At 55.1% G+C, this 21,678-nt stretch overlaps 3 protein-coding genes across 4 annotated transcripts; 1 reads left to right on the top strand and 2 right to left on the bottom strand.

Moving 5' to 3' along the window:
• Window positions 1–27: 27 nt before the first annotated feature.
• C31H19orf73 (chromosome 31 C19orf73 homolog) lies at window positions 28–476 on the top strand. The gene is given in 2 exon segments (XM_090321977.1): window positions 28–172; window positions 175–476. Coding segments are annotated over 2 exon segments (447 nt in total).
• Window positions 477–510: 34 nt separating this feature from the next.
• Lin7b (lin-7 cell polarity scaffold B) lies at window positions 511–4,502 on the bottom strand. 2 transcript variants are annotated; one of them, XR_016533407.1, is made up of 6 exons: window positions 4,426–4,502; window positions 3,961–4,079; window positions 3,767–3,838; window positions 1,852–2,061; window positions 896–1,125; window positions 511–621 (listed from the first exon to the last, which is right to left on the bottom strand). XR_016533407.1 is itself a non-coding variant. In XM_090322470.1 (6 exons), the coding sequence occupies exons 1-6, from the start codon at window positions 4,460–4,462 to the stop codon at window positions 600–602; spliced, it is 624 nt and encodes a 207-aa protein (XP_090178596.1). In that variant the 5' UTR covers window positions 4,463–4,502; the 3' UTR covers window positions 511–599. The 2 variants fall into 2 exon arrangements, 1 of the variants encoding a protein (XP_090178596.1); XM_090322470.1 differs by having other exon boundaries at window positions 962–1,125.
• Window positions 4,503–5,384: 882 nt separating this feature from the next.
• Snrnp70 (small nuclear ribonucleoprotein U1 subunit 70) lies at window positions 5,385–21,405 on the bottom strand. Its single transcript, XM_090322398.1, has 10 exons — window positions 21,183–21,405; window positions 20,237–20,393; window positions 18,491–18,553; window positions 17,818–17,872; window positions 14,360–14,424; window positions 14,159–14,221; window positions 11,853–11,934; window positions 8,724–8,825; window positions 6,241–6,328; window positions 5,385–6,162 (listed from the first exon to the last, which is right to left on the bottom strand). The coding sequence occupies exons 2-10, from the start codon at window positions 20,381–20,383 to the stop codon at window positions 5,505–5,507; spliced, it is 1,323 nt and encodes a 440-aa protein (XP_090178524.1). The 5' UTR covers window positions 20,384–20,393; window positions 21,183–21,405; the 3' UTR covers window positions 5,385–5,504.
• Between the last annotated feature and the right edge of the window lie 273 nt (window positions 21,406–21,678).

Below are 21,678 nucleotides of genomic sequence, written 5' to 3' on the forward strand. Positions count from 1 at the left end.
GCCGCGGGATACGCGAGCAGGGCAGGGATGGGGATAAAGGTTGGATTCTGAGGCCAGGGCGGCTCCCGGAAAGACGCGCTTTAGTTGGAAGGTGGGGTGAGAGCCTGATGGGTGAGTGCACCTCCTTCTGCACCCCTGCGCCCGCCCGGCGAACTGCACGCGGCTTCCCCGCCCCGACTCCCACGCAGACGGTGGTGCGGCCTACGGGGCTCCCCCGGCGGACCTGGCTAATGGTTCGCTCCGCCCCGCCCACACGCAGGCCGCCCACTGGCCCCAGCCGCGACTGGGGACTCCCGGTCAGACCGGCCTCGGCCGAGGCAGCGGCCCCCCCCCGACGCCCCCGGGAGGAGAGGGCGTCGTCCCGGCCCCACCCCCGCCCCCCGAGGCCTGGGGTCCCAGCCTCCGCCCTGCAAAGGGTCGGGTCAGGGTGTAAGCTCAGCTCCTCCCGCCCCTCCCCCCGTCTCAGGACCCTGTAACCCCCAGACGCGAGACAGATACACAGACACTTGGTGAGGGTCAACGATCTTTAAATAGAGAGCCAGTGACAATAAATAGTGTCCTGGGGAGAGGAAGAGAAAGAGGGTCCGGATCTGGGGGTTTCATCCTCGAGACTCCAAGGACCTGCAAGGGAAGAGGGGGGAGAGAGGGGAGCCAGGCTCAGGGGAGGGCGCTGGGGCTTGACCGCAAGACTGGGGTTTGGCTGGACGAGGACTAGGTGAGGGCAAGGACTCCAGAGGGAGCAGGTGCCGGGGGTGAGGGACAAGGGGGACCCAGAGGGTCCCCAGGGATTCTGGGTGAGAGCGAGCAGGGGCCAGGGAGGGATGGAAGGGTCAGGATGGCCATGGAAAGGAGCCCGAGGCCGAGGGTGGTGATCCAGGTCCCGAGAGCCACTGGCCTGGTTTGAGGGTCTGGGGCTAGGGGGGTCGGTGGAGACCCCAGGGGTGCGATGCCATGGGCTCACGAGTAGCTCTGGTGTTGTTGGCGCCGGCGGGCAGAACGCATCTTCTCGAAGCGGGCCTCCATCTCCTCCAGCACTCGTGGGGTGTAGCGCACCACCAGCTTCACGGAGCCCTGGGCCGCCTTCAGCAGCTCCACGGCCTTCTCATGTTGCTCACCCTCCACGCTCTGCAGGGCAGGGTAGGGCCACGCACAGACCACGGCTGGCCTGCGCCTGCTGCCCCGACCGCCCCACCCAGGACTCAGAGCTGCTGGGGAGGGGGGAGGGCAGAGCCAGAGAGCTCAAGGCCCCATGGGAGAATCATTAACTTCCGGTTCTGCATTGTCCCCTACAACCTCTAGGTCCCAAACCCCGAGTCACAGAGCATACTGGGTCCAGACCTCTCTTTCCCGTCAGCCCACTGGTTTCCCGTCCTAACTTCTTCCTGGTCCTCACAGACCTGCCTCCAGCTCAGTTCTGACTAGAGGACTCTCTCATCCCTGAGCTCACAAAGCCTGCCGGATTTCCCCATATTCCACACCCACAGAAAGATATTTCTGCACCCCCAAGCCAAGCTCACCTCCCAGTGACCACCTGTCCAGTGTGCTTCCTTCAATCCTCTAGCCACATACCCCAGGTCTACATCAGAAACAAACCCTTTCTCTGCCTACAGTATCTTCAGCCAGGATCACATTCCACCTTGTTTGCTTAAAGAACTCCTATTCACCCTTCAACACCCAACCCAAAAGTTTTTGCAAAAACTTCCCTAGTCCTAATCCAGTTTGGGCTACTTGGCCAGCTTCTTTTTAGTCTTTGCATTACACAGCAGAGCTGGCCACAAAGGGAGTACTGAGAGTTGGATAAACAGGACAAACAGGGCCTAGGGCTGCAGCCCTGCCTCAGCCCCCACTCACCACACCATTCACAGACAGCAGCTGGTCCCCACGCTTGAGGCCTCCATGGCGATCAGCCACGCCTCCAGGAATGACACGGGAGATGTAGATGGGTGAGTTCTGCTCTTTGCCACCCATGATGTTGAAGCCCAGCCCCTCATCAGTCTTGGGCAGCTCCACAACCCGGGGATGTGCATGGCCCTCACTGGCTGTGAAGGCAGCGACTGTGGCCTGGGAGGGAGAAAGCACCCATATGTGAGGGGCAGTCTGTGGTGAGAGCAACTCAGGCCGAGGTCAGGAACCCTGCCAGCTTCAACCCACCATCACTGGATGGTGGCTGCGTCCCTGTCGTCCATGTGCAAAAAGAAGTGGCATGTGCTGGGGCCTCAAGTTTGGCCTAGTGGTAGAGTGCTTGCCTGGCATGCATGAAGACCTAGGTTCGATTCCTCAGTACCATATACATAGAGAAATGCTGGAAGTGGTGCTGTGGCCCAAGGACAATGCTCAGGGTCTGAGTTCAAGCCCCAGCACTGGCCAAAAGAAAAAAAAAAGTGGCATGTGAGTTGACGTGCACGTGTGTGTGTGTGCAAGCGCGCGCACGCGCATGCATGCAGGATTGAATTCAGGGTCTGAGTACTGTTCTTTCCAAGTTGACAGTCTACCACTTGAGCCATAGCTCTGCTTCTAGCTTTCAGTAGTTAATTGGAGATAAGAGTCTCACAGATTTAGCCGGGTGCTGGTGGCTCACACCTGTAATCCTAACTATTCAGGAGGCTGAGATCTGAGGATCAAGGTTCAAAGCCAGCCTAGGTACTAAAGTCCATGAGACTCTTATCTCCAATTAACCACCAGAAAACCAGAAGTGGTGCTGTGGCTCAGGTGGCAGAATGGTAGCTTTGAGCTGAAGAGGTCAAAGACTGGGCCCAGGCCCAGAGTTCAAGCCCTATCACTGACAAAAAAAACCCTCCAAACCTCAAGAAACAGAACAAATCTGACAGACTTTCCTGTCCTGACTGGCTTTGAATCCTGATCCTCAGATCTCTCAGCCTCCTGAATAGCTAAGATTAAAAGCTAGCTCTACTTGCATCTCAAACACCCAGTACCAGCCAGTCTTCTTTCTCTATGATAGGCCTGCAAAGAACTGAGCCTCCAGGCAGCATGAGTGACCCAGAGAACCCTCCAAGATTTCCTATTTAGCAACTCTCCATCCTGTCACACTAGGATTGCTTCTAAGCAACATGCCGTGCTGGCTTTCACCAGTTACCTAAAGATGCCTTTGTATGACACTGAAGTTAAAAACAGGGCTGGGAGTTTGGCCTAGTGGTACAGTGCTTGCCTAGCATGCATGAAGATGGGGGTTTGATTCCCCGGTACCACATACATAGAAAAAGCCTGAAGTAGCTGGGCGAGGTGACTCATGCCTGTAATCCTAGCTACTCAGGAGGCTGAGATCTGAGAATCAGGGTTCAAAGCCAGCCTGGGCACTAAAGACCATGAAACTCTTATCTCCAATTAACCACTAGAAAACTAGAAGTGGCACTGTGGCTCCAGGGGTAGGGCTACTGCCTTCAGCTGAACAGCTCAGGGACAGCGACCAGGCCCAGAGTTCAAGCTCCAGGACTGAAAAAAAAACAACTCTAGGACGGTATGCATAGAAGAGGAATCTAGTGCTGTAACTTCTTTGAACTAGCCCAATCATTTGATAGAATGAATACCACAAAGCTGAAGCATGTTGTGGGTGGGATGAGCGAAGGAGGGAGACACACGAATGGAGGAGGGTGAGCAAATTAGTCATTCTATTCAAGGTAAAAACAAAAAGGCAGTATTTAAAGGAAATTATAAATAAATGATCATAAGGTCAGCACGACGATCTGGCAACTAACACACAGGAAGAAACTGAATTGAGTCGCCCAGCTCGGCTCAGAGGTCTGCTTACTTTGGCCGTGGCGTGAGCTCGGATCTCGGCAGTGCCCGTGATGTCCAGCGTGTCGTAGAGCTGCTCGTACACCTGCGGAGGACGCGGCGGCCTCAGGGGACGCGGGGTCCGTCCGGGCTCTCACCCCTCCCCACCCCACCCCAGGGTCTTCCGCGCCCCTGCTGGGAGCCAGAGGAAGGCCCGGGGGGGCTCACCTCGCGGATGGCGGAGCAGAAGCGGCTCTGCAGGACTCGCTGGAGCGCCTGCAGCTTCTGCGGGGGCAGCTCCCCGCTGCGCTGCAGCCGCTCGAGGAGCTCCACGGCCCGGGACACGTCTGCGGGCCGGGCGGGGCGGACGGGGCGGGCGGGCCGGTCAGAGTCGCCCAGACCCAGAGAACCCGCCCGGGATGCGGGGCGACCCGGAGGAGGGGCGAGGGCAGTGGCCCGGGAAGGACCCCCGGCCCCCGCCCCCCACCGGCTCCGCGGAGACCCGCCCAGGACCCCCGGCCCCCGCCAGCCAGGAGGGAGGGAGCCGCCGGCCCCTCCCACCCCGCCCCCGCGCCCCGCCCACCCCACCGGGGCCGCCCACCCCCCACCCCGCCCGGCCGGCGGGGGTCCCGGGTGGGGGCGAGGGCCCGGCCGTGTGGACGCCCCCCCCCCCAACGCCGCCGGCGCGCCTACCGCGCTCCAGCCCCAGCGGCTCCACCAGCGCAGCCATGTCGGCGCCGCGGCCGCAGCGAGCCGCCCGCCTACCCCGTCCTCACCGGCGCGGAGGCGGCGCCGAGCGAGGCCCCGCCCCGGGTCCCAGGCGCCGCCCCCCTCCACGGCGTAGCCGCCAGTGCCCGGGTCGCGACGCTGCGCCTCTCCTCGGCTCCTCACGGCGTCCCGAGCCCCCGCTGCGCCTCCTCCCACCTCCCGGCGGCCCGCAGTCATTCCTGCTCTGCAGGCCTGGGCGCCAGGCTTGGCGTACAGCCCTCGGCCTGCGGAAGGCCCGGGTCTCCCGGAACTCCGGGAGGGGGGAAATGCGGGCGCACGCAGCCTCTCCCGAGAGCAAAACCTGCCGACGTGGGGTCCTGTCACGTCAGGGCTTTGTAATCTTTAGAGATGCAGGCATGGCAGCTCAAACTCGCCGTCCACACCACGGCTGTGCGCAGGCCCGACTGCATCAGTTTCGCTCCACATCTCCAGATCTCCAGTGCGCCTGCTCAGGCAGCAGCACTGGGGTCCTCGGTGTCCTGAGAGCTGGCTCACAGGCTGGGCCTTCGAACCCTCCCCCCGTGTCGTTCCGGGGCTGCTCCTCAGTGCACCCCTTGTCTTCACAGCCCCCCATCCTTGAGCCATCACCTCCACTGCTAGGAGCACCTCCACTTCCTGCCAATCACTCCTCCAAGTACGGAGAACTCTAGCACCCAGTGGCCTTCCCCAGCTGGCCAGCAGGCCTTCTGCCCTGCCATCCACTTCCGGGCCGCCTTGTCACCTCCCCAACCCTCCCTGCTCTCCAATGGGGACAGCGCAGCTCCTCCTGCAGCACCCCGTGGGAAGGCAGGGTAAGAGCTCCAGCAGGAAGGTGTGCACAGGGGAGGGATGGGTTCTCTGAACACGAGTCCAGGGCAGTGGGGAAGAAACCAAGGGACTCGCCATGAACAGGAAATTAATTTTATTTTAAATCCAAGGGGCCAGAACAAATAAACTAGCCTTGGAGTGAAAACTGAGGTGGCCCAGATCCGGGAGGACAGAGAGGGCTGGGTAGGAACACATCTTCATTCGGGCGCCGCCTCCATCAAATACCCGTTCTCTGGAGCAAGGTAGCCGTCGCCGCCCTCGGATTCCAGGTAGAGGTCTCGGCCGTCACCACCCAGCCCCTCCAGCCCGTTGTCCTGGCCCCCGCCGCCTCCCCCACCTCGGGCCTCGTCCCGGCCCCGCTCCCCGCCCCGCTCCCCCCGCTTGTGCTCGCGCTCGCGGTCCCGCTCGCGGTCCCGCCGCCGCTCTCGCTCGCTCCGGTGGCTTCGCCGGCGCTCTCGGTCTCGATCCCGGCCCTTTTCCTCAGGGCCATCAGGGCCATCCGGACCAAGCTCCCCCGGAGGCCCGTCATCAGGAGGGGCGTCACCAGCCTCTGAAGGCTCAGCCATGTCGCCGCCACCGCCGCCTCCACCCCGCAGCTCCTCCTTGCGCTCTCTCTCCCGTCGCGCCCGCTCCCGGCTCCGGCTGCTGCGTCGCTTGCGTTCCCGGTCCTTGTCCTTGCTCCGCTCCCTGGAGCGCCTCCGCTCATCCTTGTCTCGACTCCGCGAGCGCCGCCGCCGGTCCCGGGAGCGGGAGCGCCGCCGTTCTCTCTCCTTGTCCCGCTCGCGGCTCCGCTCCCTGCGCTCCCGCTCGCGGTCCCGGTCCCGGTCCCTGTGCGGAAGCGGGGAGGGCCCGGGCCTGGATGAGACGGGTAGTAGCCCGCGGCCTAGGCCCCCAGGAAACCATCCCGTCCAGGACACAGGTCCCCAACCCTACCTCTCGTCGTAGCGGGAGGTGTCATCGCGGCCCGAGTGCCGGATGTTCACGTCGGCCCCACCTCTTCTGGTACCGCCCAGGCCGCCTCCTGCGGGCAGGGCAGGGCGAGGCACTCAGCGGGCAGGCCGGAGGAGGAGGGGGTTGGAGAGGTGACCAGGCGGGAGAGCAAGCACTTCTGCCCGCCTAGGGCCAGGTCCGGGTAGCTCGTAAGTCTACCTGCCCCAGGGCCTCTCTCAGTCCTTCCAGCCTCCTCACACCCAAGGCCCCCTGCCCTCAAGTACAAGTGTCAGCTCCCAGGCCTCCCTGAGGCCAGGACTGCTCAATTGCTAAGGAGCCTAAGAGCTGCCAGTCCCCCTTCTTCCTGTCACCACGAAGTTCCTTCCCCTGTAATGATCGCTGGCTCTTGGGGGGGTCTCTGTCTACTACTCTCCTCTACCCGTGCAGTAGGCCCACACACCTGGCAGCCAGGTCCTGTCCCTCTACTCAGATGCACCAGGAAAGGAAGCCCCAGGCAAGCAGGCTCACAGCACCTGTCATCTGAACAACCAGCTCCTGCTGACAGCCTCCCTTCCTCCATTTGCCCCCCCCCCCATGAGTCCCTCGGACCTGCCTCTATGGCACACACTGCACCCCTGCCAGGAAGGCAGCTTCAGTGAAGCAGGGCTGAATTCCAAGGAATCACTTTTCATGACCAGAGAAAAAGGAAAAGGCTGACTGGATGCCAGGACATCCATCAGGTCAAGATAAGCAGCCAGGCTTCCTTCCACGTTGGCACCAGCACTGTACCCATGGGTGACAAGCTAGGCTCTGGTAACACCATCAATGCTGGGATACAACTTTCCATGGATCTTGCTTTCTGGCCGGCAGGCAAGCAGCTTTCCAGCACACACCACCATTTAACCTGGGTGCAGGCTCCAGACAATCACGCCAACCAGATATGTCTCACACTCTAACACCATGAGCCAAAAAGCAACTTTTCTCCCGAAAGAAGAAAAACAAAACTCCTTCATATAACTATTAAAAAAGAAGAAGAAGAAGAAGAAGAAGAACTAGGGCTGGGAGTTTGGCCTAGTGGTAGAGCGCTTGCCTAGTATGCATTAAGAGCCAGGTTCAATTCTTCAGTACTACATACATAGGGAAGAAAGCGAGAAATGGTGCTGCAGCTCAAGCGGCAGAGCTCTAGCCTTGAGAAAGCTCAAGGACAGCGCTCAGGCCCCGAGTTCAAGTCCCAGGACTGGAAAAAAAAAAAAACAACTAAATTTAAAAGAAACAATTACTGCCGGGAGTTTGGCCTAGTAGAGTGTTTGCCTAGTATGCACAAAGACCCGGGTTCGATTCCTTGGTACCACATACTGAGAAAAAGCTGGAAGTGGTGCTGAGGCTCAAGTGGTAGAGCTCTAGCCTTGAGAAAAATCCAAAGACAGTGCTCAGGCCCTGAGCTTAAGCCCAGGACCGGCCAAAGAAAAGAAAAGAAACAATTACTGCTTGCAAATCCTTGCCTTTGGGCTGCATACATAAAGGCTCATGGCTGAGTTGAAGCCCTGCCCTGTGGGGGGGGGGGGGCACAAGAGATGACAAGAGGCCAAATGCCCATCCCTTCTGAGACTACCCGGCTCAGTGGCTCACCCCTCCAACTGAACCACCCCTATCCAGCTCAGGCACCAACCAGCTCAGGTGGGTGCTAGCTCAAGTGACAAGCGAGGCCAAAGCAGCAGCTGGTGCCCAGGGAAGCACACTTTCTCTGACAACTGCCACTAGGGCACTGCTACAGGGTCTCCAATTGGGTCCAGGACCAATACCACGCCACCAGGCAGGCAACTCCACAGAGATCACAAAATACACGCTGCCACAGGGCTAGCCAAGAGACAGAAAGCAGAGGCAGCAGGGCTGTGGGCCTCAGCTTCCCGTGCTGGGAAGCGCACAGGCAGGCAGGCCTCTGGACTCCCAAGGAGTCCCATTTCAGAAAGCTCAAAACCATTTCTGAGATTCAGCACCAACCTTGAGTTGACCTTGACTAAGACAACCAAGGACAATTAGGACAGATGATGGGACGAAGTACGAGAGGCTTGAAGACAGAGGCTGCTGCTGCTACACAGCTGGTACCCAAAAGACACTGGCTAAGTTGATGAATGAGCCACAAATGGGAACAGCACAATGGGAGCAGACCCGTATATCTGCAGTCACCAACCCCAGGTACCACTGGCCACATGTGGCATCAGATGCTCAAGCTCAGTGAACTGAAGTTTCTAAGGCTGTCTAGGAGAGCAGGAAGAGTGACAACGGAACAGCCAGTAGCTGGTCACAGGTAAGCCTAGACCAGAGCTACTCCACTGGGCTATCCACTGAGGAACGGGAGGGGGGACAGGTGAGCATGGAGCTCTGAAAGTGGTACAGGTTGGAAATGGAGAGGAGCTGAGATCGTGAAGAGCAAGAGGTGCCAAGGAGAGAGACCGTAGCACCAAGGCATGGGGGGATGTACTCACCTAGCCGCCGGGGCCTCCAGCCCTTCACAGTTCGGCCCCTTTCCACGTCCACGAGGACCCTCCTGCCATCTATCTTCTTGCCATCTGCGTGCTTGTAAGCGGCTGTAACAGATTGGGGAGGGGGAGGGGAGAGGAGTCCCCAGAAGGTCCTCTAGTCAGGACAGGGATCAGCGCTGCCGTATCCCCACCCCACAGACCCTCACCATCATGTAACTCACTCACTCACCCACTCACACATATGCGCACGCATCCAGCCAGCCAGGCAACTGACAGCCGGACCAACCCTCTCCCAACCCCGTGAGGGGCCTGCTCCATCTCGGTGTCCGCTCACTCCTTAGCACCCAGTCACCACCAGGGACAGCATGTCCACCCCAACACTCCCTCCTCCCTCCCCCCCACTCCGTGTGATGGAGCAGCCCCCTCCCACCAGGGTGGCCAAAGTTGCTGCAAAGAAACCGGAGGTTAATGCTGAACTCTGCTGTGGGGAGCGGGCTCCTCCACGAGTGCAGGCATGCACCTGGGCCGCATGCTGGGGCAGGAGGCCCGCCGGGCCACCCACACCCCAGCTCACACCAGTTTTCTTTTTCTGTACGTTTTTGGGGGGAGGAGGTGAGTGTGAGGAAACAGACATCAGAACAGAAAATGAACCAGAAGGGGTGGGAGGAATCTTCAGGAAATGGCAGGGAGCAGAAAGACGGGTTATACACTCCCAGGGAACCTGGATGCAGTCCCCGGAGCAGGGGGCCTAAGTTGAGGGACACGTGCGGTGCCTTACCTGAGATGACTGACCCTGCCACTACCCAACCCTGTCCTCTCTCCCCTCAGGGCCCAGCTAACAGTGCTGGGAGTCCAGCCCTTGCCTGGACCAACCAGGAAAAGGGAGAGGGGCAGAAAGCAGGGAGAGGCCCAGGGCCCCCAGCCTCTGATCACCTGGGCTAGAGGGAAGGCCACCAGGTCCCTAGCCCCCTCCCCAGTCTTGGCCTAGGGGACTCTCCTCAGCCAACCACAATACCCTGCCCCACCCCAGCCCACGCCCCCCCAAATAACAACCAGAGGAAGAGAAAAAGGTGCCATTTACCGATGCCGGCCTTGCGGGTGTCCAAACCGAGCGGGATGGGGGGGGCTCGGCAACTCCTGGGGGCCTGGCGAGGAGGCGGGCTTCCCGGGGAGGGGGGACACGGGACCGCTTACCTGGAGCCCCCAAGCTTACCTGAACACGCGCACAGACCCCACACCCACCACCACAGGGTCTGCTAAAGCTACAGGGAAGGGGAGTTGGGGCTCTGAGAGCCCTGAGAGGGAGGAACCACATCTCCTGCACCACCTGGAGACAGGCGGAGGAGTTCAGTGGTGGACCCACAGAAAGCTCACTGGGGGGCTGACATGGAATCTAGAGGCCTGACCCGCTTGAACTGAACAAGAAGGCAGGGAGGCCTTGGAATGCCTGTCGCTCTCACCAACTCCCAATTCTGGGCACAAACTCAACTAGGCACAGGCCCACCACCAGCAGTACCACCACCAACTCCACGCCCTCCCTCCAGCGCCCACTGCAGCTCCAAGGCTGGCACGCAGGGGACGCACACTGGGGTCCAGGAGATGGAGTGCTATTTGCACTCCAAGGAAGGGCCACTTGGCCCCTGAACCCAGAGTAGGGGAGGAAGGGTCTTAAGGACTTGGGTCAGAGTCAAGCACAGGAACCTAGGAGGGATGAGTCCCAAACCCCGGGAGACCCAAACCCAGAGGAACAGCAAAAATGTGATTGTGTCACCTAGGCTTGTCTCTCTCCCGCTCACTCTCTATGCCGCGCTCACTCGGTGGCAGGTTGGGAGGGGAAACCTCCTACGCCTCCAGGGAGCAGGAGGCCGGCAGCTGCCTCTCGGCCCCTCCCACACAAGCCCAATTCCATGCACTTTGGGGGCTCCTGGACACTCCTGGAGCGCAGTGAGGCAATGTGGCTAGGCCTCAGGAGACCACGACTGTGCTAAGGTAGATAGGAGGGGGAAGAGCACCCTGAAACTAGCAGCCAAAGACCCTCCGGGGCTACCATAGTTGACTGCGCCCTAGAAACATGGTGGGTAGGGAGTGACAGGCCGAAGGGTTCCACACAGAGCCCTGGCCCTAGCACGCCCCAGCCCCAGTGTTCCTGCCACCTTGCAGCTAATGTCTCCAAGCTGGTTAAGTCAAGGGCAGGGTGGACCCGCCCAGAGGCCTGCTGTCTTTCCCATCGAGGTCCACTTTTCCCGTGTGGGATCAGCAAGACTGCTAGAGAGCATATGGATGGGACAGGAGGAGCAAAGGGCACCCCAACAAGGTAAGGGCTGTGGGTGCAGGGAGGCGGAGGGGTGGCCAGGGTGGGAGAGGGGCGCCTCGCTGCTCCTAAGCTGCCTGGCTAAGCTGGGCTGGTGTGCGGTGCTGAGTGATCTTACCCATGATACAAACCCTTATACCAACCATACACTGAGGTGTTGTAAGGGGAGCGTAAGCATCAGCTGCAAGCCAGCTGCGTGGTGGCTGCAGTGACAATAAGAACAGTCAATTAATACGGCGGCCCCTGGACACGCCGCAGCCCTGCCCACCCCCACCCACCCATCCCTGCCCTTGTGGACGCCGCGCAGCCTCAGGGGGGCTGTGGAGCTGTGGGGACAGGCGCTAAGCACGCCCACCAGCCCACTGCCCACTGGGGAAGAGGGTGGAGTCAGGGGTGGGGAGGCGGAGGGTCGGGTGGCCCAGCCCCAGGTCTACTGGGGGGTAGGAGAGAGGGCAGGTTCAAAGTCCAGTCCTCATTCCAACCTGGCTGTCCCCAACTCCAGTGGGGAAACCATGGGGAGAGACTCCCCAAACATCCGACCCATCCCCCCACCTCCAGCTGGCCCCAGTCCCCACCCAATTCCCTCCTGGCCCCTGAGGTTCAACGTGTGACACTTACCTCCCCGGGCTCACACACACACACACGTTGTGGGGGATTTGGTTTTTGTTTTTTAAAAAACACGTATATAAAAAAAAAAAGATATATCAGAAACAGAGGGAGGAGAGACATTGCTAATGTCAGGTGTGGCAAGGGGAGGGACAGACAGAGTGGGCCGGGCAGCAGAGGAGTGGCTGAGGAAGGCGGAGGCGCGCGGTACTCACAGTGCATGTCTCGCTCGTGCTCGTACTCGATGAAGGCGTAGCCTCGGGGTTTCCCTGACCGCTTACTGTAGACCATGTGTATCTGCAAGGGGTCAGGCCAGTCAGTCCTGCCATGGGGATATGCCCACCATCATCCAAACCTGTGCCAGCCCTGGCCCCGGGAGGCCAGCAGCATCCTCAGGCCTACGAAACTCTTCAAGAGCCCAGAGAAACTGGAACTATCCTGGCCATAGCAAAGGGCGCCATGAACAGCAGAGCCGTGTCAGAGGCAGCTTTCTAGAGAAAGGAACCGGAGCCAGCACACCACCCAGCTACGAAAGCAAGGCCTGAGCCTGTTAACTGGAGCTGCAGGAACTAGGGAGAGAGGGCTCCATCCAGAGAGGCAGCCTGGAAAGGTGCAGACCACAGCTTGGTGTGGATGCAGATGAGGGCACAGAGGCCAACAGAGAGCCAGGCTTCAAGGGCATCTGGTTCACCAAATGCCCTTGAAGCCAATCCAGACATAGCCTCTGAGGAACTAAGATGCAGGGAGAAAGGGCCAATAGAGACACTACAGATTTGGAAACAGGCATTCTGAATGCCAACAGAGCAGGGAAAAAAGGGGTGCATGGAGATACTCAACCAAACACAAGCATAGCCATGGAGACCAGAGGGTGTGCAGTGCTACTGTAGGAAGGCCCTACTACAGGGAGGGCAGCAAAGGATGGATATAGGGAAGGGCTGAAGCCACACAGTGAGTGATGGGCTATAGGAAAAGAGTTCTAGAAGGCTAGGCTCTAGCTTCTTGACCTCTGTCCAGACACTGGAGGGTCCCACAAAACAGAGCAATAAAGTATAGCCCAGGCTGTTGGGACAGGAGGGGCCAGGATGAATGAGGGAAAAGTTCCAAGAGATGAAATCACTTGTACTGACTTAGGAAGGATGCTAGTTCTCCATCTGCCTCACTAGCTCAGTGCCCACATCATGGATAGGTATGGTCCTGGGCTCATAGGGTCCTAGGATCTCAACTCTAGGACCCTGGAGCCTCCAAACTCCCAACTGAGATTCCAAACTGACCACAAATGGAATCAGAGGAACAAGGTCAGACAAAAGACTCCACCTGAGGCCTTAAACACTAGGCCTGGACTAGACAAGAAGGCTAGCCCTAGAGCCCTTGTCTAACAAGGCCTGGGTTGCTAGAACACAGCACTGCAACCAATAGAAACATCCTGAGTTCGAGTATAGCCTAAGCTACATTTTTGAGACTCAAAATGAGTAAGTAAATTATAATAGAAAACAAAAAATAAAGAGGCACTACTTCCCAAACACTTAAAACCAGGGTGAAGGCAGTGCCAGCCCAGCCGCTGGGCACAGCCAGGTGAGTGATGACAAATAGTGCCACAGCCCTCAGGGACAGAGAGGTAAGCTGAAAAGTCAAACAACTTTCAGAGGCAGTAAAGAAGCCTCAGAACTTTCCTCTGAAACGGAAGTCAGCATCTGTTTTTGATAAAGTCAAATAGCACACATGTCCAGCTTTAAGGGCCACAAAATCTGTTATAACCACCCAGGTCTGCATCCCAGTAATGACAGCCTCAAAAATATGGAAACTAATGGGCCTGCCTGGATAGGCACTGACAAACTACTACTTACATACAGCAAGCTTGGCTTACTTGTTCCGGCTTTAAGTCAACAAGGAGCCACTATTTCCATTATTTATTACTATTATTATTTTTTTTGGCCAGTCCTGGGCTTGAGCTCAGGGCCTGAGGCAGTGTCCTTGGACTTTCTCAAGGCTAGAGCTCTACCACTTGAGCCTCAGCATCACTTCCAGCTTTTTTTTTTCTATGTATGTGGAACCAAGGAATCGAACCCAGGCCTTCGAGCATGCTAGGCAAGCACTCTACCACTAGGCCAAACTCCCAGCCCAACACTATTTCCATTTTATTTGTGCTCTTTAGGTGCATGAAAGGACATAAATCCAGGTCCTGAACAACACTGCCCCCTTGGGCTGGGGACCCAGTGGTCTCTCTCCCTTTCAAACTACTTACCTTGTTCATTTCTAACTCAAGCCCTCTACCCCAATCAACTTCTTTTTTGGCGTGGGGGGGGAGGGGCGCACTAGTCCTGGGGCTTGAACTCAGGGCCTGGACAATGTCCCTGAGCTTCGTTTTGCTCAAGGCTAGCATTCTACCACTTGAGCCACAGTGCCATTTCTGGCCTTTTCTGTGTATGTGGTACTGAGGCATGACACACAGGGCTTCATGCATGCTAGGCGAGCATTCTACCATCAAGCCACGCCCAAGCCACACTCCCAGCCCCCAACTTACTCTTTTGATGGGCCCATACACTTCAAACTCTCTCCGAAGTTTGGACTCTGTGGTGTCATAGTTCTACAAGGAGACAGGAAGTTAGATGAAAAATGGGTGACACCCCAGAACACTCAATAGTTTGAGGACACTTGATGGCCCCTGTCCACACCCAGGCTCTCAGCAGCTCAGGACTCCCAGGACTGGGGGCTAGGGACTCACCACTCTAGCCACGAAGAGAGTCTTGAAGGCATCCCCCTGAGCATTGGGATCATTGTGAGGGTCCCCTGCGGAGCGAGAAGAGATCGCAAGCAGAAGGTGTCAGGTACCAAGACAAGTGGACATGGACAGACAGAAGCCAAGGAAATCAAAAGACACAACTGGAAAACCAGGTACCCATCGCTCACACCCCTAATCCTAGGACATGAGGATGGTGGTTCAGAGCTAGCATGGGTAGCAATGTCTATGACTCTTACCTGCAATGAATCATCAGAAAACCAGAAGTGGTGCTGTGGCTCAAAGTGCTAGCCTTTAGAGAAAAAGGCTCAGAGACGACAGCACCCAGACCCTGAGTTCAAATCCCACGATTGACAGGGAAAAAAAAAAAAAAAAAAAAAAAAGGGAACTGAGGAAGGCCCCCAATTAGAGGAATAGTTGGTGATCTGGCAATCTTGGCTACATCCATGTCTAAATTTCCTGAAGCACAGTAACCTTTAGGTGACTGATAAGTGAGTCAGATTAAGAGAATAAGGATGACTTAAGGAGGCAGGTCAGGTAGTACTAAACTTAGTCACTTCAAACCTACATACTTGGACAGGCCCCATCACTCTCAGGTGCAAGGTGATCTGAGCAGTAACTAAGCTCACTAGGACTTCTCTGGAGACAGCTTAATTTCAGGGGCTGACTTCTTCTCTTCACCATGAGGTGCCACACTGCCACCCATTGGCTACCAATGGCAACTACAGCTATGGGAAAACCTGTGACCAAGCAATCAAGATTCCCTGCACTTCCAGCACTTTAAGTTTTGCAGCCTCTGGGAGGGGCCTGGGGCAAGAGCTGGAGTGAGTAAATGAGAAATAGCAGGTTACCAGACCAGATTCCTACTGCAGCCTCATCCTTTGAAGACAAAGAATAGTACTATCTGGCCATAAAGGAATGACAATTTCCGAAAACAAAAGCTAAGAATTTACTAAAAACCAACTCTGCTGCATGCAATGGCATGCTGTTAACAAGAACACTTAAGGGACTGAAGAAGAGAGGATGAGAAGTTTAAGGCTAGTCCTGGCTACACAATGAACCTGTCTCAAAAACAAAGGCCAGGAGTTTGGCCTAGCATGCACAAAGACCGGGATTCTATTCCTCAGTGTCACATACACAGAAAAAGCCAGAAGGGGTGCAGAGGCTCAAGTGATACAGTTCTAGCCTTGAGAAATCCAAAGCTCAGGTCCTGAGCTCAAGGCCCAGGACTGGCATATATATGTATATGACATATATATATATATATATCATATATATATGAAAAATAAAAATCCTGAAAGCAAGTCTTTTTTTTTTTTTAATCAAAAACAGTGGCCTGAGCCCAAACAGTGACACCTAGCCTCTGCAGGGCCCTAACAACACTGTTCACTGCACAAAGGAGGCCTCTCTTCCATGGGACAGTGTTACCCTAAGAGCACCAGGAGAATATGAAAAAAGAACATTAATAATTAATAACAGTATTAGAGACCCAGATTTATTTTTCACTATTTTGCAAATGGAAAAGGAACTGGTTCAGGGTTAGGTCTCTAAGGACTGGACTTTACATATATAAAGTTGGAAACCTCACTAGGCTTTTGGGCAGTTAAGCTAAAATGTGGGGGGGGGGGAAGAGGGGGAGCTGGGTGTGGTCTAGCAGTAGAGTGCTTGCCTAACATGCATGAAGCCCTGGGCTCCATTCCTTATTACCACATACACAGAAAAAGACAGTAGGAGCCAGGCACAGTGGCTCACAACTGTAATCCTAGCTACTCAGGAGGCTGAGATCTGAGGATTAAGGTTGAAAGCCAGCCTGGCACAAAAGGACTTGACTCTTATTTCCAATTAACCACTAGAAAAAGGGAAGTGGGACTTGGCTGGAGGATAGGGTAGAAGCCTATAGCTGATGAGCTCAGGGACAACACTCAGGCCCAGGGGTAGGGTGGTAGCCTTGAGCTGAAGAGCTTAAGGACAGCACCCAGGCAGAGTTTAAGCCCCATGACACACCAAAAAAAAAAAAAAAAAAAAAAAAAAAAAAAAAAAAAAAAAAAAGGAAGGAAGGAAGAAGGGAAAGAAAAAGACTGAAGTGGCACAAATGGTAGAATGCTAGCCTTGAGAAAGCACAAGGACAGTCTAGGCCCTGAGTTCAAGCCCCAGGACTGGCAAAAATAAAAAATAATGTGGGAGTCAGGAACTAGTGGCTCACATTTATAATAATCACATCTGTAGCGACTGAGATCTGAGGATCATGATTCAAAACCAACCAGGGTAAGAATATCTGTGAGACTCAAATCTCCAATTATTGTGGCTAAGTGATAAAGCACTAGTTTTGAGCACAAAAGCTCAGGGATAGCACCCAGACCCTGAATTCAAGCCCCAGGACTGGCTAAACAAATAAAAATAAAAAATAGGGGCTAGGAGTTTGGCCTAGTGGTAGAGTGCTCACCTAGCATGCATGAAGCCCTGGGTTCGAATCCTCAATGCCACATACACAGAAAAAGTCAGACGTGGTACTGTGACTCAAGTGGCAGAGTACTAGCATTGAGCAAAACTGTCCCAGGACTGGCCCAAATAAATAAATAAATAAACAAACAAGAAAGCTAAGGGAGAGCATCTAGGCCAAGTTCAGGCTCCAGTATCAGCACAAAACTAGAAAAAAAAAGAAATCATCAATGAATTAAAATGGAACAACCAGGTATGGTTTTGCATGCTTCAGTTCCAGCACTTGGGAGCTCAGAGAGGTGGGCAAGGAAGGCTATCAATGGCTGGGCGCGTGGCACACGCCTGTAATCCTGGCTACTCAGGAGGCTGACATCTCCAATACACCACCTCAGAGATGAGCGTCCAGGCCTCATGAAGAACAAAGTACATCAGTGCTTGCAAGGCCATGTCTCCAACCATGCCTTCACTCTAACAAGGAGACAACAGACTTTAGTATGTGACCATCCTTAGCATTCATTTAATGACTTCAATGCACTGGCCCTACTCTACTGAAGTGTGTCCTTTCCTGGAAGGGACAGGCCAGCTGTGGCAGCCCCTCATAGGCACTGAGCTGCCGAGGTCGGCCTCCTGCCAGCCCTTGACCTCTCCCTTCCTGCTTAAAAGCCTATGTCTAAATGCAGCGCTTAGGAACCAGGAGTTTGGCCTAGTGGTAGAGTGCTTGTCTAGCATGCACGAAGACCTGGGTTCGATTCCTCCGTACCACATACATAGAAAAAGGCCGGAAGTGGTGCTGAGGCTCAAGTGGTAGAGCTGTAGCCCAGGACTGGCAATAAATAAATAAATAAAATGCAGCGCTTGGCAACTGGAACCAGAGGTGTAAATAAATGCACCTCTTTTTTCTCAAAGAAAACTCTAGAAAAATAGGAAACCAAACATGACCCAGGAAGAGGAATTTAAGGGGGTCTGAAAGACAAGGAAGCCAGGAGGAGGAAAATGACACTTACACATTTTTAGCTCTGTCTCCACTTCCTGCTGCCTCCGCTCAATCTTTTCCCGTCTCTGTCAGGAGAAAACAGAAATGAGATAAATGTGCCCTGCAAATCTGGTGACAAACACCCGTAATCCTAGCTACTCAGGAGGCTAAGATTTGAGGATTGAGGTTCAAAGCCGTTCAAAGCCAGCCCCAGCCTGGGCAGTAAAGACCTGAGACTTTTTTTTTTTTGCCAGTCCCGGGCTTGAGCTCAGGGCCTGAGCACTGTCCTTGGACTTTCTCAAGGCTAGAGCTCTACCACCTGAGCCTCAGCATCACTTCTGGCTTTTTTCTATGTATGCAGTACCGTGGAATCGAACCCAGGTCTTCGTGCATGCTAGGCAAGCACTCAACCACCAGGCCAAACTCCCAGCCCCAAGACCTGAGACTTTTATTTCCAATTAACCACTAGAAAACTGGAGGCCAGTGGCTCAAAGGATAGGTTGGCAGCCTTGAGCTGAAGAACTCAGAGACAGCACACAGGCCCAGTTCAAGCCCCATGACCCACCAAAAAAAAAAGAGCTCAAGGCTCTGAGTTCAAGCCTTGGTACTGACACAAGAAGGACGGGAAAAAAGTACCTTGACATCAGAGACTCCTGAAGAAAGCAGCTGAAAAGACACAAGGTGGAGGCAGAAAATCGACATACCTTCCTCTCCATTCGTTCCTCCCGCGTTTCTGCACGAGTTGGAGGCGGAGCATCTCGAGGGTCCTGGAAACAAGAAGAAAGGTGACAAAAGGGCAGGCACTTAGGAAAACTGCAAGGAACACCACCAAGGAAAAAAGAAATCTCAGTCCCCTTCCATGCATACTCCACCCAACTACAAAAACGCATCACAACAGATCCCAGGTCTCAAAAGAGGCAGGGAAGCAGCACTGACCACAAACTGGTCTGTGACAAGTTAAATATAAAAGGCTAAATTATTCACAACTTTGTGCACCAATTCAACTAAATCACGCTATCCGTTGGTCCTAACAATATGATGCTAATGGTATTTTTTTTTGCAGGTTCTAAAAATGAACACCAGAAAAAAGAAAACACATTTATAAAACACCAATCTACAATGGACTGCAAATATCTCTCTCCACAAACAATCTGAGAAGCACCAGCACAGGTGACAGCTAACAACACAGTAAGTCTGTGTCTCCACATTTAGAACACATGAAGCTTCTCAAAGCCCTGAGTAAGTTTCCAGAGGACAAAGAGCCTAGCCTGACCATGTGATGGAAGCAGAGTGAGGGGGGCTCTGGCTTACAATTGCCAAGAAACGGGCTGAAGCTAGCAACCCCTGGAGCTGATAGCACAGGTCCCAGATCCTAGCACAACTTAAAAGATCTCATCAGCATTTCATTAAATACGAAGTAGCACTGGACCTGCACCTTCAAAGGGTGCCACTGGCCTACACTAATTAATTACTTCAACTGGGAAATAACACTTCCCAAGGGCAGGTTCACCAAGGTTTAGCAATACAGCTTTCTGTTAGCTATATTCTGCTGGTCAACTCCAACTTTCTTCCTTACACAATTCCTGAATGTTCCTCATGGATTAGAGGTGTGAGCCACCAGCGCCCAACCTTTTCTCATTTTTTTCTTTTGTCAGTTGTGGGTCTTGAACTTAGGGCCCGAGCACTGTCCTTGAACTTTTTCTCAAGGCTAGTGTTCTACCACTTGAGTCACATCACCACTTCCAGCTTTTTTCTATGTATATGGCACCAAGGAATTGAACCTGGGTATTTGTGCATGCTAGGCAAGCACTCTACCGCTAGGCCAAACTCCTGGCTGCTTTTTCTCATTTTTTAAAGTTGGCCTGAGAGGCCAACTTAATATCCACTCACCCTCAAACCCACAGCCTTGAGCACTCTATTACCAACTACTCATTACCAAACATCTGTCCTCTCAATTAGAAAACAGTAAACACAGTAGCAAATTCTGACACATACCCACTGGTTTGTGTCAAACTCTTTGACATTAGTTCTGTCAGTATCATGAGCATGTTACTGTAGCTTCTTGGTAAAAACAAAGAAACCAATGCATCAAGATACAACACTGGCTCAAGGTCACACAGCTGATAAATGGCAAGGGCCAAGGACTGAGTGCAGACCTCAATCTTTAACCACTACTTTTCCCCAAATCTTAGCCAAAAATCTTACAAGAGATGGGTGATCAACCATTTTTAAGACAAGGAAATACAGGGTGAATTTGATCAAAGGACATTATGTTCATACCTATCACAATGAATCACCACAATACAATTTTTAAAAGTCAGACACAAGTAGAATGAGAAAAGTCACCTCCCCTAAATCACCCAGCTTGAAATGATCAGCAATTGGCTCTCTCTCAATCCAAACCACTGACCATCAGAAGAACCCATTCCTAAGATGCTCAGAGAACTCACCTCAAACTCTCTGATGTATGGCGCAATGCCACAGTAAGGTTGGTTGTGATGCTTTTCATGTGGCAGCTTCTCCAAGGGTGGCAGATATGGGATGGGGTCACGGGGGGCAAAGAGGGCCAGGAGGTTGGGTGGCAGGAACTGGGTCATCTTGCCAAGTCTGAGATCAGAAAGAGGACAGCCTTATGTTAGGGTGAGAGTGGATCAGGGCAGAGGGCTCCCCTATTGCCTCTTCTCCACCTACAAGATGAGGAAAGGGGGAAGAGATAAGTCAGTACTACAACAGGCACTGGAAAGATCAGGTGCCACCCGACCGCATCAGAAGGGGAAAAACAGGGCAAATGTGCAAGTGAACACCGAGTCTCGGCGGGAGCACGACTACAAAAACGAATGAGCAAAACAAAAGGCTGCAAAACGGTTTCTGAAGATGAAGTCTCAAGTGTCCTAAGCGACACACTGGGGGACTGAGAAGTTCCCTAGAGGCTTATGGGGAAAATAAAGATCTTGAGCAGAGGAAAAGTGGTGGGCCCACACCTTGGAAATTTAGAGGCACGGGCCTCAGGGGGCTGAGGGCGGGAAGTCCCAAAGGAACAGGATTCATGAGGAGCAGAGCCCCCCCCCCACATCAAGCCAGAGGCTTGTGGGTAATGGATCTGAGCTACCGGAGACGATAGGAATTATGGGTAAGGGTCCCGGACGTCTCAGAAAAGCGATAAGGAAAAAAGGCAACACACCGCAAGGGCCTGTGGGTAGAGGAAGCAGAAGGCGGGGGAGGGGGGTCGCTGAGGGGAGAGGGCGCGAGTGTCCAGAGGACTCTGGGTAAGGGGCTCCAAAGAGTGCAGAGGGGGGGTCGCGGGAAGGGGTCGGGCCGCGGGGAAAGAGACTGAGGCCCACCGCGGGGCCTTGTGGGTAGCGGTTCCGTTCCCCGTAAGGCTGCTCGGCCACTCACCCGCCGCGCGGCGCCCTCCTCGGCCTGACGTTAGTCCCGGGGCTCGCGGCGGCGGCTGCGGCTGCCCCTCAGTAACCAGGACTCCCACTCCGGCTTCGACTCGGTCGGACCCCGCGTCGCTCTTCCCTGGTCGCCAGCCTAGCGCGCGCACCAGGCCGCTACTCCACAACCCGCGCGGCCTCCGCTCACGACGGGAACAGGGGGTGGGTCCGGGTCTCAAATCCCTCCGCCGCCTCGCTGCGCATGCGCGGATCCCGTCAGGCGCCGCCCACACACTCACTTGTCTCCCCCCCCCCCTCCCGCTGAGGGAACGACGCACGCGCAAAACTACTACCTCCGCCTTCCCGCGTCGACAAGTCCCCGGCCGCCGCGGCCCGGCGGTGGCACTACGCAGGCGCATTGGCCCTGCAAGCGCCGGCCTCCACCTCGCGCTCTCGGCCCCAACTGCCTCAGTGGGCGATTCTCTTCCCGATACCCCGCCCATTTCTCTTTGCGC

Source organism: Megascapheus bottae, chromosome 31, assembly GCF_031878675.1.
Source record: "Megascapheus bottae isolate mThoBot1 chromosome 31, mThoBot2.hap1, whole genome shotgun sequence".
Lineage (NCBI taxonomy): Eukaryota > Metazoa > Chordata > Mammalia > Rodentia > Geomyidae > Megascapheus > Megascapheus bottae.